Source organism: Lynx rufus, unplaced genomic scaffold, assembly GCF_022079265.1.
Source record: "Lynx rufus isolate CCGP_SWC_20201006 ecotype Redwood Valley unplaced genomic scaffold, mLynRuf1.p SCAF_7, whole genome shotgun sequence".
NCBI classification, from domain to species: Eukaryota; Metazoa; Chordata; class Mammalia; order Carnivora; family Felidae; genus Lynx; species Lynx rufus.
Genome location: NW_025814889.1, coordinates 52,067,434 through 52,082,486, shown reverse-complemented (window position 1 = coordinate 52,082,486; position 15,053 = coordinate 52,067,434). Strand labels below are relative to the sequence as shown.

The following is a 15,053-nucleotide window of genomic DNA, read 5'->3' as shown; positions in this document are numbered from 1 at the left end:
TAGGTGAAAGTACTGAAGTTTAAAATGGGTGAAGTACAGGGTACTTAAGAGGGATTAGTGTGAGATAAAATATAAAAGTTAGGTTGGGAATGGTCATGGAAAATCATGAGAGCCATGATGAGGTGTTAGGTACTTTCTTTTCTGTGTTGTATGTAGAAAATGAATAGAATTAAAACTCTTAAGCAGGGATATAACACTAATATAGTTGAGCTTTAAGGAGATTATTTCTACAGATTAGGTAGGAAGACGTGTATGTGGGGGAAATGAGGAATACAAAATAGAGTCAGGATATGACTTCATGGCTAGAGGATGGGGAATTCAGGCCAAAGAAGGCACAGGCATCAGAAAAGCAATGGAGGACTTATGTGAGGAAGACTAGCAGGAGTAAAAGTCTAGAAATCTGGACAAAGGGGGATACTAAGGTGGCTTAGCTGCTAGAGTAATTGTGGTGTAATAAGAGACATGAGAGTGGAAGGAAAAAGATCATATTTGGGTAAGGTGTGGAAGCAATTCTTCAGTTTTGGTCATGCCAGAGAAAACTGTAACTATCAAATTTGGTATCCTGATTTACTTCCCTTCTTTCCTCCTTCCTCTTTCTTTCTTTCTTTCTTTCTTTCTTTCTTTCTTTCTTTCTTTCTTTCTTTCTTTCTTTCTTTCTTTCTTTCTTTCTTTCTTTCTTTCCTCTTTCACAAATAAAAAGACCTTCTCATAGAATACATATGATATATGTGAGACAGAGAAAGGGAGACTGTTTATAGTGAAGTAGGGTTGGAGGAGGAAGATAAGTCAGTATAAGAATTTTGTGCAGACATTTTGCAGTGTCTATAAAGAACTGACTCTTAGACCTGCTCCTGTACTCTATGGAGTTTTCTCTTTTCTTTTTTTTAAATTAACTTATTTATTTTGAGTTAGAGAGCATGAGTAGGGGAGGGGCAGAGAGAATGGGGGACAGAGGATCTGAAGCAGACTCTGTGCTGATAGTGGAGAACCCGATGTGGGACTCGAACTCATGAACCATGAGATCATGACCTGAGCCGAAATCAAGAGTTGAACACTTAACTGACCAAGCCACCCAGGTGTCCCAGAATTATTTCCTTTCTTAAGGCAAGGTAATACATTCATTATACCTGCGTGAGTCAATTGGTTTAATATTTTCATGGGCATAGACAGTATCCTGGATCACTCTCAGGTAAATGTGTGCTTGTTGGCCACAGATGTACCACAGAAAACAAATTCTTTACAATTTGTGACAAATTAGTCACAAATTCTTTTTTTTTTTTTTTTTTTAGTTTTTTTTTTCAACGTTTTTATTTATTTTTGGGACAGAGAGAGACAGAGCATGAACGGGGGAGGGGCAGAGAGAGAGGGAGACACAGAATCGGAAACAGGCTCCAGGCTCTGAGCCATCAGCCCAGAGCCCGACGCGGGGCTCGAACTCATGGACCGCGAGATCGTGACCTGGCTGAAGTCGGACGCTTAACCGACTGCGCCACCCAGGCGCCCCGAGTCACAAATTCTTTAATGCTTCTGGAAGGGTGACCTAAAGAGCAAAACCTATTGACATAGCAGGCATAGCATTACCTTTGTACATGAAAACAATACATATTATTTCACCCTGAACCTTTGAGTCTTTATTAAGTAGATTTTATATTTTATCTGGATGTGAATTTCTTTTTTAATTTTTATTTATTTTTGGGAGACAGAGTGCAAACAGGGGAGGGGCAGAGACAGAGGGAGACACAGAATCTGAAGCAGGCTCCAGGCTCTGAGCTCCAAGCTGTCAGCACAGAGCCTGATGCAGGGCTTGAGCCCATAAAGCGTGGGATCATGACCTGGGCTGAAGTCGGACGCTTAGCTGCCACCCAGGGCCCCCGGATGTGAATTTGATTCCATTAAATTACACTTAAGAATTGGATGATTTGGGTCATATTGTGATGGATTTCTTATTTGGCAAGAAATTGTTGTTTGGGATGATTTATTTTGCTAGAGATCTAACTTACTCATCAACTTGGGACTTTAAAGTGAGCACTTAGTCAAAAGAAGGATAAAAGGCTGGCTTTGGAGCACTTAGCTCTTAGGCCAACAACTGTCTATGGGGTTCTTCCCATAATAGGAACTGCTATAGAAAAATTATGTTATTTAATGTATTTGTTACTGAAATGCCCAAACATAGCATTCATGTTGCCTAATGAAACATTTCTGCTCTGAAATCAGACTCCATTTGTTTGAATTCTTGTCCTGCCACTTAATGACTATGTATGTGAAACCCTGAGGAAGTTGTGTAACATATTTCTGGCTCAGTTTTCTCATCCGTAAATATGGGTTGTAATAACCCTGATGGGTTTGTGGTAAGAATTAAATGACATTATCTACTTAAAGTTCTTATATTGCCCAGCAATACTAAAGACCCAATAATTATTGCTACTGTCATTATTATTCCTTTCTCATTGGATGAGTGAAAAATTCAAGTGCTCTAAAACATAAGCTATTAACATTACTAAGTGTTGAAAAGAAAAATTTCAGAGAACAGCTATTATGTATTATTCCCTAAGGAACACGTCTATGATTCTTTGATTATATCTTCCTTTATCTTTCAGCTTTTAGTCCAAGATGGAACGAAACGTTCACATTTATTATTCAAGTGCCAGAATTGGCATTGATGCGTTTTGTTGTTGAAAGTCAAGGTTTAATAACTGGAAATGAATTTCTTGGCCAATATACTTTACCAGTTTTAAGCATGAACAAAGGTAATATTCCTAAAAGTAACAGGATTGCGATACCAATTATAATTTAAATTTACCAAAGACACACATTGATATACCAAATAGCTCTATTCATGAGAGTCAGATGTAAAGGAAATTTTATGAATTGACACACATTTTCTCTCAGTGGAATTATAGAAATGTGTTTTCACATGGAAGGTGGGGTTGTGGTTTGGGATTGCTGGGAAGACAAATTAGACCAACTTGGTATGTATGAGCATTTCTTTACATGGATCATCGCTCTTTTGTTTCAATTAAGAGTAGTCATGACTACCACAAAGAAATAAAGGATGGGAATCAAAGAGAAGGGACAAGCAGTGACTCATTCTTCTACCCAAGGAGAGACTGGGAACCCAAGACAATCCCTTCTTGACTCTTTTCAGGGCTGCCTTTATGTTGTAGTCAGCTTGCTGGGGTGATTTATACTCTGCCCCCAATTACCTCGTCCCAACGTGTTCGTGTTTACTTCTCTAACACCATCTGAGCTGTACCTTGGAAACAGAGTCTGAAGCAGAAGGGTGGTGGCTAATTTAGCACACTGCACTTTGAGAGAGAAGAAGTGTGAGCTGTGTGTTCAGCGTTAGGCAGTAAGAAGTCAAAATAGAAGCTTCAAATATTTTATAGTTTGTGGGGAATTAACACGCAAGATGAATATAACTATGCTGTCATAGTTTTTACCTATGCTTAGTAAAGATAATGTTCTTTCTCAGCAGCTCTATCGGGAACACGGCTAATTTATCTTTATTGTTCTAATTAGCTCTGATTCCTTTTGCAGGTTACCGTCGTGTTCCTCTGTTTTCCAAAATGGGCGAGAGTCTTGAGCCTGCCTCACTGTTTATTTACGTTTGGTACGTCAGATAGCAATTAATAGCACCTGACATATCATTAGCTATACATCGTAATAAAACAGCCAAAATGAATGTCTATATCTTTTTTTTTAACATGAAGCAAAATAATTATTTGCAAAAACAGAAATATTGAGCAAGTTCACCTGTAACGCGCAAAATAGAATGGTGGAAAAAGGAGAACCAAACCTTCAGAGGTTCGCAACAGTGTGGCATTCTTGTCAGCCAGATTTTCCTGTTCCTCTATTGCTGAAGCTGCTCTTGCCACCTGCTTGTATCATTTTAAATTGGTAGAACTTACAAGCTCTTAAAATATGTCTGATTATATAAGATATGTTGGCAAATATTTATCAGTAAAAAGAAATGTGAAATCTAAGAGTGTTTTAACTTCTTGACACCCACTACTGCAAGTGGTAGTGAAAAGGAATTAGATTCCCAGGTGCTTTGTGCCCTTTTATATCCTAGACAGTAATTAGCCCCTGCCTTCTCGAGCTAGTTCTTAGATGCTGTGCATTGGATTTGGTACCCTGTAATTACACAGACATTTTTATGAGTGTATATGAAATTGATTTGCAGTCAAATGGAATTCAATCTCCATACCTGTAAAAGAGATCTACTACGTGGGCTTCTAGGCTTGCATCTCTGAATTAACCCACAATGTTTCTGAATCTGTGCTAAATGTACTTTGAAGGTTGTCTCTTGGTCAGAGATGGGATTCCTGTGCTATTTCATAGGCTGGGCTTCTCACCATCAGCAGGATTTTGATTTACTAAATGGTATATGGAGAATAATACAGTTTCTTATGAACTCTTCTTCAAAAAACAGACATATTAATACTTACCCTACTGCATTGTTGCATGGAGTGAGGCGAAAGTACCTAGCACAATTTTCGACTGATTAGGGGACCCTGATAGGTATTTGTTGAAATTAAATCTGAACTTATAACTAAAATCACAAATGATGGTTTGAGGTGTTTACTAATGCATTATCTCTTGCTGGCTAGAAAAATAAAAAATAACCCATTTACCATATTTTACTACTATGACTTACCCTCAAAACCAAATATTTAAAATAATAATGCCACCGGGAATTCAAATACTGAAGCCATAAGTAGTAAGAACTGTCCCAGTACATCATCATCAAGATGCTCTCTTATACAGTTTCTAGATTTAAGAGTGGGGTATACTCTTCCCCATAGGGAGGCACAGCCACTTCCCAGAGGGATGCTTTTTATTTTGCTAGATAAGAAAAAGATCTTGTTTAAAACACCTATTGTTCAGAACATTAGTAGGGGAGATATTCAGCCCATTGGTCCAAGGCTTTAACCTTTTCTAAACTCCTAAAGCCTTTTGAAGATCTGGAATTCCATGAGATTTAAAGACTGATCAGGTGAGTTAGGCAAGAGTTCACTAATTCTACAGCAGTATAAACTTCTATTTCTTGTTTATACCACCAAGATTTGAAATGAGGGAGAAAAAAAGATATATGTATTTTTTTTTCTCACTTTTTCTTCAGGTACTAATTAAATTCAGCTCACTAACTTTGAAGACCAAATCCTTCATTTTCAGTATCCCCACTCTACATCAGATAGGCACTTTTGAAAGGAAGCATTTAGATTATTTTATTTCCTGTCCAATAATCTTATAATACCCTTAAACATCTTTGGTTCTATTTTTTGTATACATTATTTATCATTTACTTTCCTTTTGAATTGTACTGGAATATTACTATTATTGTTCTTGTTACTACTACTACTACTACTACTACTATTATTATTATTAATTTTCTCACAATAGAAACTACCATAGAAACTCCAGAGCCAGGGAATGTTCTCACTTTAGAGAAAGTTGGGAATGATGTGAGAAGCCAGCTTTGACTCATCCTGTCTAGGCATAATTCACTTGCAGGAAAAAATATTGTTGGTGAGGGGAAGGAAACAGAATGAAAGGGCTAAATGAGCCCTTGGGCTGTGGCAACAGATTACCTCTTAAACTCTTAGGGGAAATGTCAGTTCCTCAGAGAAGCTGTCTACAATCTTTTAGTCTAGGTCATGTTTTTTGGAGTACATTTCCATACAACTGACAAAATGATAGCCAGGAACTGCTGTGGCACTATCAGGTAGGCCCTGTCATTGGTAGGAGCTTACCTGACGCTTACAGTTAGGCAATAGTGTCCTGTTGACCATGACTGACTTCACAGAACAACACCAGACAAGGACACTCTGTGACTACAATGGGTCAAGAAAAAAACAAGATTACTTTGTAACCATGACTAAACATATGAATATTGTCCAAAAACAAAAATGCCAAACATCTTCCTATCCTGGCTAACATGAATGGCTGTTGATTCTTTACCAATTATACCTTTTGCCTTGATTTATTCTTTTTCTCTTATGGATGAGATTTATTCCAATCATAGAATTGCCCCCAATTCTTGACAACATCCAATGCAGAGAAGAGCCCTACTTCCTTGAAGCCCCTCACAAACCATCTAACACAAGCCTAAATCCAATATTAAGTGCTCTTCAATATCCTATCACTGAGTTGCTCCATGGTTCCCCATTTGTGCATCTCTTTCATTACAACAAGCATAAACCCAACTTGTATGTGTTCCTGGTGATCTTTGGCTGGAGGGCATAGACATAAACTTGGCTTCTCCTTCTGTAACATGTACTGCCATATAGTGATCAGTGCGACAGGAAAGTTTTGTTATGTTGTTGATTGTGACATTTTCTCTTTTTTTAATGCTTGTGGTTGTTTAGGGCCTCAGATAGAAAACAGAAAGAGCACAATCTCCCCATTTAGACTTACTCTGACTTTTGTTTGAGAGATGGTGGCCACTGGAGGCCAATGATGCTGGTTGCTGAGGAGTGAAGTTGCTCTATCTCTTAAAGAAATGTGGAGAAGCTTCCTGGAGCCATAAAAAGAGGTCTTTATTGTAATTTTGCGTAGTACATTGTGCTTCTGAGGGATACAGACAATGCACCCAAGATAGTACCTCCAAAGGTTGCAGTTAAAACCTTTATGTAAATTTCAAGGAATATTTGGGAGCCCCAGTGGTAAGAAGCTCACGTTTGTAGATTGGTATACAGAGAATGGAATCACTTTCAGCGAAGGCTTTATGGACTTGAACAATGAACATTTTATTGGGACAATACATGAATTTCATTTTGCAGAAGTAATTAAGATTCCATAGTCTTGGTGCTATATAAACGTTTGTTAAATTGCATTTATTTCAAAGTAATAACCCCCTAGAAATATTTGCACCAACAAAAGATTCTTATGATGCATTTTTGATTCTTAGACCATGAATTTGAGGTCTCTGTATAACTAGAGCACACATTTTTACCAGCTATTAGAAATCTCCATTTCAAACATCAAAGGGATGGATTAAAGTGGTGTTTGAATTTATGATAGATTGGAATCTATGTGTCTTATATAGTTACACACCAGCCCAACACCTGGTGGTAGTTGGGGGAGAGTTGATGTTAAATGCCTTAACAACTTACACGTTTTCAGCAACACATGCCCTCTTTCTACTGTCCATGTGTAAACAGTTTAACTTTCACACTTCCAGTCCTCTTTCCTGTTCTTCTCCCAGGACAGTTACTTTTCTAACATGAGACATATCTGTAGCATCAGCAGTACCTAATATATGCTGATATTAAACATAAATTAACCTAAATCCTTTCAGCAATCCTATATTTTACTGTTAACAAAAGAACCCCAAAACATTAAACTTGTCCAGGGTCTACAGTAAATGCCAGAATCTAGGTTACTGGTCCAGGGCAGTCTGTGAAAAAAAAAATAATGCATTGATTACATCACACAATATACAAAAATTAACTCAAAATGGATTATAGATCTAAATGTCAAACTATGAAATTAAAACAAAAACTATTAACCTTTTAGAAGAAAGCAGATAGAATATTCTTATAACTTTGGGGTAGGCAAGGGTCTGTTGGAACATTAAAGCATGACATATAAAAGAGATGGTAAGTTGGACTTCACTTAAAAAGAAAAGAACTTTTGCTTTTTGAAATACAAAAATGAAAAGGCAATTTACAGAATGGGACAAAATATTTGTTTTAATTTTATTTTTATTTTTTTTAAATTTACATCCAAGTTAGCATATAGTACAACAATGATTTCAAGAGTAGATTCCTTAGTGCCCCTTACACATTTAGCCTATCCACCCTCCCACAACACCTCCAGTAACCCTCAGTTTGTTCTCCATATTTATGAGTCTCTTCTGTTTTGTCCCCCTCCCTGTTTTTATATTATTTTTATTTCCCTTCCCTTATGTTCATCTGTTTTGTTTCTTAAAGTCCTCATATGAGTGAAGTCATAGGATACTTGTCTTCCTCTGGCTAATTTCACTTAGCATAATACCCTCTAGTTCCATCCATATAGTTCCAAATGGCAAGATTTCATTCTTTTTGATTGCCGAGTAATACTCCATTGTATATATGTACCACCTCTTCTTTATCCATTCATCAATTGATGGACATTTGGGCTCTTTCCATACTTTGGCTACTGTTGATGGTGCTGCTATAAACATTGGGGTGCATGCGTCCCTTCAACACAGCACACCTATATCCCTTGGATAAATGCCTAGTAGTGCAATTGCTGGGTCACAGGGTAGTTCTATTTTTGGTATTTTGAGGAACCTCCATACTTTTTTCCAGAGTGGCTGTACCAGCTTGCATTCCCACCAACAATACAAAAGAGATCCTCTTTCTCCACATCCTCACCAACATCTGTTGTTGCCTGAGTTGTTAATGTTAGCCATTCTGATGGGTGAGGAGATATCTCATTGTGATTTTGATTTGTATTTCCCTGATGATGAGTGAAGTTGAGCATTTTTTCATGTGTCAGTTGTCCATCTGGATGTCTTCTTTGGAGAAGTGTCTATTCATGTCTTTTGCCTGTTTCCATTGGGTATTCTTTCCTGCTTTGTCAAAGATTAGTTGGCCATACGTTTGTGGGTCCATTTTTGTGTTCTCTATTCTGTTCCATTGATCTGAGTGTCTGTTCTTGTGCCAGTACCATGCTGTCTTGATGATTACAGCTTTGTAGTATAGCTTGGAAGTCTGGGATTGTGATGCCTCCTGCTTTGGTTCTCTTTTTCAAGATTGCTTTGGCTATTCAGGTCTTTTGGTATTCTGGTTCCATACAAATTTTAGGATTATTTGTTCTAGCTCTGTGAAGAATGCTGGTGTTATTTTGATAGGGATTGCATTGAATATGTAGACTGCTTTGGGTAGTATCTACATTTTGGAAATATTTGTTCTTCCTATCCCAGAGCATGGAATCTTTTTCCATTTTTTTGTATCTTCTTCAATTTCTTTCATAAGCTTTCTATAGTTTTCAGTGTATAGATTTTTCACCTCTTTGGTTAGATTTATTCCTAGGTATTTTATGGGTTTTGGTGCAACTGTAAATGGGATCAATTCCTTGTTTCTCTTTCTGTTGCTTCATTGTTGGTGAATAGGAATGCAACCGATTTCTGTGCGTTGATTTTATATCCTGCAACTTTGCTGAATTCATGAATCAGTTCTAGCAGTTTTTTGGTGGCATCTTTTGGGTTTTCCATATAGAGTATCATGTCATCTGTGAAGAGTGAAAGTTTCATCTCCTTCTGGCCAGTTTGGATACCTTTTATTTCTTTGTGTTGTCTGATTGCAGAGGCTAAGACTTCCAATACTATGTTGAATAACAGTGGTGAGAGTGGACATCCCTGCCTTGTTCCTGACCTTAGGGGGAAAGCTCTCAGTTTTTCCCTATTGAGGATGAGCATTGGGTCATTCATATATGGCTTTTATGATCTCAAGGTATGCTCCTTCTATCCCTACTTTCCTGCAGGTTTTTATCAAGAAAGGATGCTGTATTTTGTCAAATGCTTTCTCTGCATCTATTGAGAGGATCATATGATTCTTGTCCTTTCTTTTATTGATGTGATGAATCACATTGATTGTTTTGCGGATATTGAACCAGCCCTGCATCCCAGGTATAAATCCCACTTGGTCGTGGTGAATAATTTTTTTAATGTATTGTTGGATCTAGTTGGCTAATATCTTGTTCAGGATTTTTGCATCCATGTTCATCAGGGAAATTGGTCTATAGTTCTCCTTTTTAGTGGGGTCTCTGTCTGGTTTTGGAATCAGGGTAATGCTGGATTCATGCTGGCTTCATAGAAAGAGTTTGGAAGTTTTCTTTCCATTTGTATTTTTTTGGAACACCTTCAAGAGAATAGGTGTTAACTCTTCCTTAAATGTTTGGTAGAATTGCCCTGGAAAGCCATTTGGCCCTGGACTCTTGTTTTTTGGGAGATTTTTGATTACTAATTCAATTTCCTTACTGGTTATGGGTCTGTTCAAATTTTCTGTTTCTTCCTGTTTCTGTTTTGTTAGTGTATGTTTCTAGGAATTTGTCCATTTCTTCTAGATTTCCCATTTTATTGGCATATAATTGCTCATAATCTCTTAGGTTTTTTTTTTTTTTATTTCTGCTGTGTTGGCTGTGTACTCTCCTCTTTCATTCTTGATTTTATTTGTTTGGGTCCTTTTTCTTTTTAAAAAAAATTTTTAAATGTTTTTAAATTTATTTTTGAGACAAAGCATGATCAGGGGTAGGAGCAGAGAGAGAAGGAGACACAGAATCTGAAGCAGGCTCCAGGTTCTGAGGTGTCAGCACAGAGCCCAATATGGGGCTCGAACTCACAGACCGTGAGGTCATGACCTGAGCTGAAGCCGGATGCTTAACCGACTGAGCCACCCAGGCTCCCCTTTTCCTTTTTCTTTTTGATCAAACTGGCTAGTGGTTTATCAATTTTGTTAATTCTTTCAAAGAACCAGCTTCTGGTTTCATTGATCCGTTCTACAGGGTTTTTTTTTTTGGTTTTGATAGCATTAATTTCTGGTCTAATCTTTATTGTTTCCTGTCTGCTGCTGTTTTTGGGTTTTATTTGCTGTTCTTTTTCCAGCCCTTTAAGGTGTAAGATTAGGTTGTGTATCTGAGATCTTTCTTCCTTCTTTAGGAAGGCCTGGATTGCTATATGTATGTATGTGTGTGTGTGTATATATACATATATATATACATATTATATACATATATATATACACATTATATACATATATATATACATATATATACATAAATATATATATATTGCTCTTATGACCGCCTTTGCAGTGTTCCAGAAGTTTTGGGTTGTGGTGTTATCATTTTCATTGGCTTCCATGAACTTTTAAATTTCTTCTTTAACTTCTTAGTTAGCCCATTCATTCTTTAGTAGGATGTTCTTTAGTCTCCAAGTATTTCTTACCTTTCCAAGTTTTTTCTTGTGGTTGATTTCGAGTTTCGTAGCGTTGTGGTCTGAAAATACACACGGTATGATCTCAATATTTTTGTTGGCATATAATGGCCAGTATATGGTCTATTCTGGAGAATGTTCCATGTGCACTGAAGAAGAATGTATATTCTGCTGCTTTAGGATGAAATGTTCTGAATATATCTGTTAAGTCCATCTGGTCCAGTGTGTCATTCAAAGCCATTGTTTCCTTATTGATTTTTTGATTAGATGATCTTTTCTTTGCTGTAAGTGAGGTGTTGAAGTCTCCTACTATTATGGTATTACTATCAATGAGATTCCTTATGTTTGTGATTAATTGATTTATATATTTGGGTGCTCTAACATTTGACGCATAAATGTTTACAATTGTTAGGTCTTCTTGGTGGATAGACCCCTTGATTATGATATAATGCCCTTCTGCATCTCTTGATACAGTCTTTATATTAAAGTCTAGATTGTCTGATACAAGTATGGCTACTCCAGCTTTCTTTTGTTGACCATTAGCATGATAGATGGTTCTCTATCTCCTTATTTTCAATCTGAAGGTGTGTTTAGGTCTAAAGTGGGTCTCTTGTAAACAGCATATAGATGGATCTTGTTTTCTTATCCATTCTGTTACCCTATGTCTTTTGATTGGAGCATTGGGTCCATTGATGTTTAGACTGAATACTGAAAGATATGAATTTATTGCCATTATGATGCTTGTAGAATTGGAGTTTCTGATGGTGTTCTCTGGTCCTTTCTAGTCTTTGTTGCTTTTGGTCTTTTTTTTTTTTTTTATATATATGAAATTTATTGACAAATTGGTTTCCATACAACACCCAGTGCTCATCCCAGAAGGTGCCCTCCTCAATACCCATCACCCACCCTCCCTCCCACCCCCCAATCAACCCTCAGTTTGTTCTCAGTTTTTAACAGTCTCTTATTCTTTGGCTCTCTCCCACTCTAACCTCTTTTTTTTTTTTTCCTTCCCCTCCCCCATGGGTTCCTGTTAAGTTTCTCAGGATCCACATAAGAGTGAAACCATATGGTATCTGTCTTTCTCTGTATGGCTTATTTCACTTAGCATTACACTCTCCAGTTGGTCTTTTTTATTTTATTTTTATTTTTTTGTCCTTTCTCCCCTCAGAGAGTCCCCCTTAAAATTTCTTGCTGGACTGGTTTAGTGGTCACAAACTCCTTTAATTTTTGTTTGTCTGGGAAGCTTTTAACCTCTCCTATTTTGAATGATAGCCTTGCTGGATAAAGAATTCTTGGCTGCATATTTTTCTGATTCAGCACACTGACTATATCCTGCCACTCCTTTCTGGCCTGCCAAGTTTCTGTGCCAGGTCTGCTGCAAATCTGATCTGTCTTCTCTTGTAGGTTAGAGGCTTTTTTTTCCCTTGCTGCTTTCATGATTCTCTCCTTGCCTGAGTATTTTGTGAATTTGACTATGATATGCCTTGTTGATGGTCGGTTTTTGTTGAATCTAATGGGGGTCCTCTGTGCTTCCTGGATTTTGATGTCTGTGTCTTTCCCCAGGTTAGGAAAGTTTTCCGCTATGATTCCGCTCACCTAACCCTTCTACTCCTATCTCTCTCTCTTCCTCTTCTGAGACCCCTATGATTCTGATGTTTTTCCTTTTTAATGAGTCAGTGATTTCTCTAATTCTTAAATCGTGCTCTTTTGTCTTAATCTTCCTCTTTTTTCTGCTTCATTATTCTCTATAAGTTTGTCTTCTGTATCACTGATTCTCTTTCTTCCTCATCCATCCTTGCTGCCGCAGCATCCACCCATGATTGCAGCTCAGTTATAGCATTTTTTTTTCATTCTTAGTATTTTTTACTTCTTTTATCTCTGTAGAAAGGGAGTCTAATCTATTTTCGACTCCAGCTCGTGTACTTATTATCGTGATTCTAAATTCTGGTTCAGACATCTTGCTTGTATCTGTGTTCGTTCTATCCCTGGCTGTCATTTCTTCATGCTCTTTCTTTTGGGGTGAATTCCTTTGTTTTGTCATTTTTAAGGGAGAAAAGGAATTAATGAGGTAGAAAAATTAAAATAAAAAAACTAAAATTAAAAAAATATTAAAATTAAACACACATACACACACAAATGGAATAAATGATGCTAGATCCTAGGTGTGTTTTGGTCTATGTGTTGAAAGTGGTTTGACAGATTAGAGAAAACAGGGGGGAAAAAAAGGAAATCATTTGAGAATTTGAAGAAATGAATACACCGAAGTAGACGCAAATGAGATGATGGGAGTAAAATAGAATATGAAAAAATTTACACAAAAGTAAAGGATATAGTAGAAAAAATTAACTAAAAATATTTTTAATAAAAATTAAACATAAAAATGAATTTTTTCTCTCTCTGTATTTAAGAAAAAGAAAAGAAACAAAAAAATGAAAAAAGAAAAAAAGGAAATCGTTTGAAAATTTGAAAAAGTGAATACACTGTAGTAGACTAAAATAAAATAATGGAAGTAAAATAGAATTTGAAAAAATTTACATAAAAGCAAAACATACAGTAAAAAAATAAAGAAAAATATTTCTGATGGAAATTGAAAGTAAAAATGAAATTTTTTCTTTCTGCATTCAAGAAAAAGAAAAACAAAAAAGAGAAAAAAAAGGAAATCATTTGAAAATTTGGAAAAGTGAATACACTGAAGTAGACTAACATAAAATTATAGAAGTAAAATAGAATTTGAAAAAATTTACACAAAAATCAAAAATATCGTAAAAAAATTAAAAATATTTTTAATCAAAATAGAAAATAAAAATAATTTTTTTCTCTTTCTGTATTCAAGAAAAAGAAGTGAAAAAGAGAAAAAAAAGAAAGAGAATTGAATAGATGGACCTGCTAACAGATTGAAATAGGACTGAAATTACTTCGTTTTCCCCTAGAAATCAGACTATGAAGCACTTTATTGTCAATGAACTAAGCAGGCGGTCAGACTTGTGTTCTTGAAGAGCGAGGTTCGCCCAGTTGTGCAGGGCTCTGTTATTGCTCCATTCTCCACTAGATGGCACCGCTAGCCTACTGGGGTGGATTGTTGGGTGCTTGTCGATGCGCATGCGCGGGAGCGGTGAAAAATGGCGTCCCCCAGCCACCCAGACTGTTCTCCCGAATCAGCAATCGCGCACCCATCCTCCGTTTTCAGCTCTCGTCCACTCCTTGCTTTTCCACACTCCGTGGCCAAGCCCCAGGCAGTACCTCTCTCCTGAGTTTTGTCTCAGATGTGGCTGTTTTCCCCGGTCCCTTACTTCCAAAGGACTGCGGCTTTGACCTGTTCTGGCCGTCTGCGGGAGGGTCTCACCGAGCAATGGCCGAATGAGCAATGGACAAATGTCAGCTGCACCCAGGAACGCTTGCTGGACCCTGCTGTTGCCAGTGCCCCGAGACCACGGCCAGGTGCCAGCCGCCCCAGAAAAAGTTTGTGAGACAGTGTTAGCAGCAGCTTTTCAGGGATTATGGAAAATCACCACACACATTTGGCACCAGGCTTCACCCTCAACGACCTTATTCCAGCACCAGGGAATGTGGCTGTTCTCTGGGGTCTGCAGGGACCAGGTGGCTTCAACAGTCCATACCAAATGTCCTTCCAGCAGTGGAACCACTTTTCCCCATGTGGCCCAAGAACCTCCCTGACTCCACTCTGCTCCTGGAGACTCGCCCTTCCCACCAGAGCACCACCAGGTATAGAGCTGCGGAGTTGCAGACTTTGCACTCCCCTTGTTTACAGTCTTAATGGAATTTAAACCCTCCCCTTTATCCTTTCTCCCTTTTTAGTTTAGTCCCCGCAGTTTCCAATTTTCCGCTTTCTCTCTAGCTGTTTTCGGGGAGGGGTATTCTCCCCAACGTCTCTATCCCCTCTCTGCTCACAAAAGCACCTCCCTTCCCACGCCTTCTCGCTCTCCAAGTTCAGCTCTGCACTGTGTATCTTCTCAATTCTGTGGTTCAGGTTGTGCAGATTGTTAATGCTCCAATCAGTTTACTAGATGTGCAGAATGGTTTAGTGTTTGTCTGGCTGTATTTCATGGACATGAGACACACAAAAAACTTCCATGCTGTTCTGCCATCTTGGCTCCTCCCCTGAAAATATTTT

General features: G+C 37.7%; 1 protein-coding gene across 1 annotated transcript in view; it reads left to right on the top strand.

Moving 5' to 3' along the window:
* Positions 1–3,623, top strand: part of PLCZ1 (phospholipase C zeta 1) — a 44,174-nt gene extending 40,551 nt beyond the window's left edge. The window contains exons 12-13 of the mRNA XM_047064872.1: positions 2,598–2,747; positions 3,538–3,623. Coding sequence (XP_046920828.1) covers positions 2,598–2,747; positions 3,538–3,623 — 236 coding nt within the window. The remainder of the gene's footprint in view (positions 1–2,597; positions 2,748–3,537) is intronic.
* Positions 3,624–15,053: the final 11,430 nt, after the last annotated feature.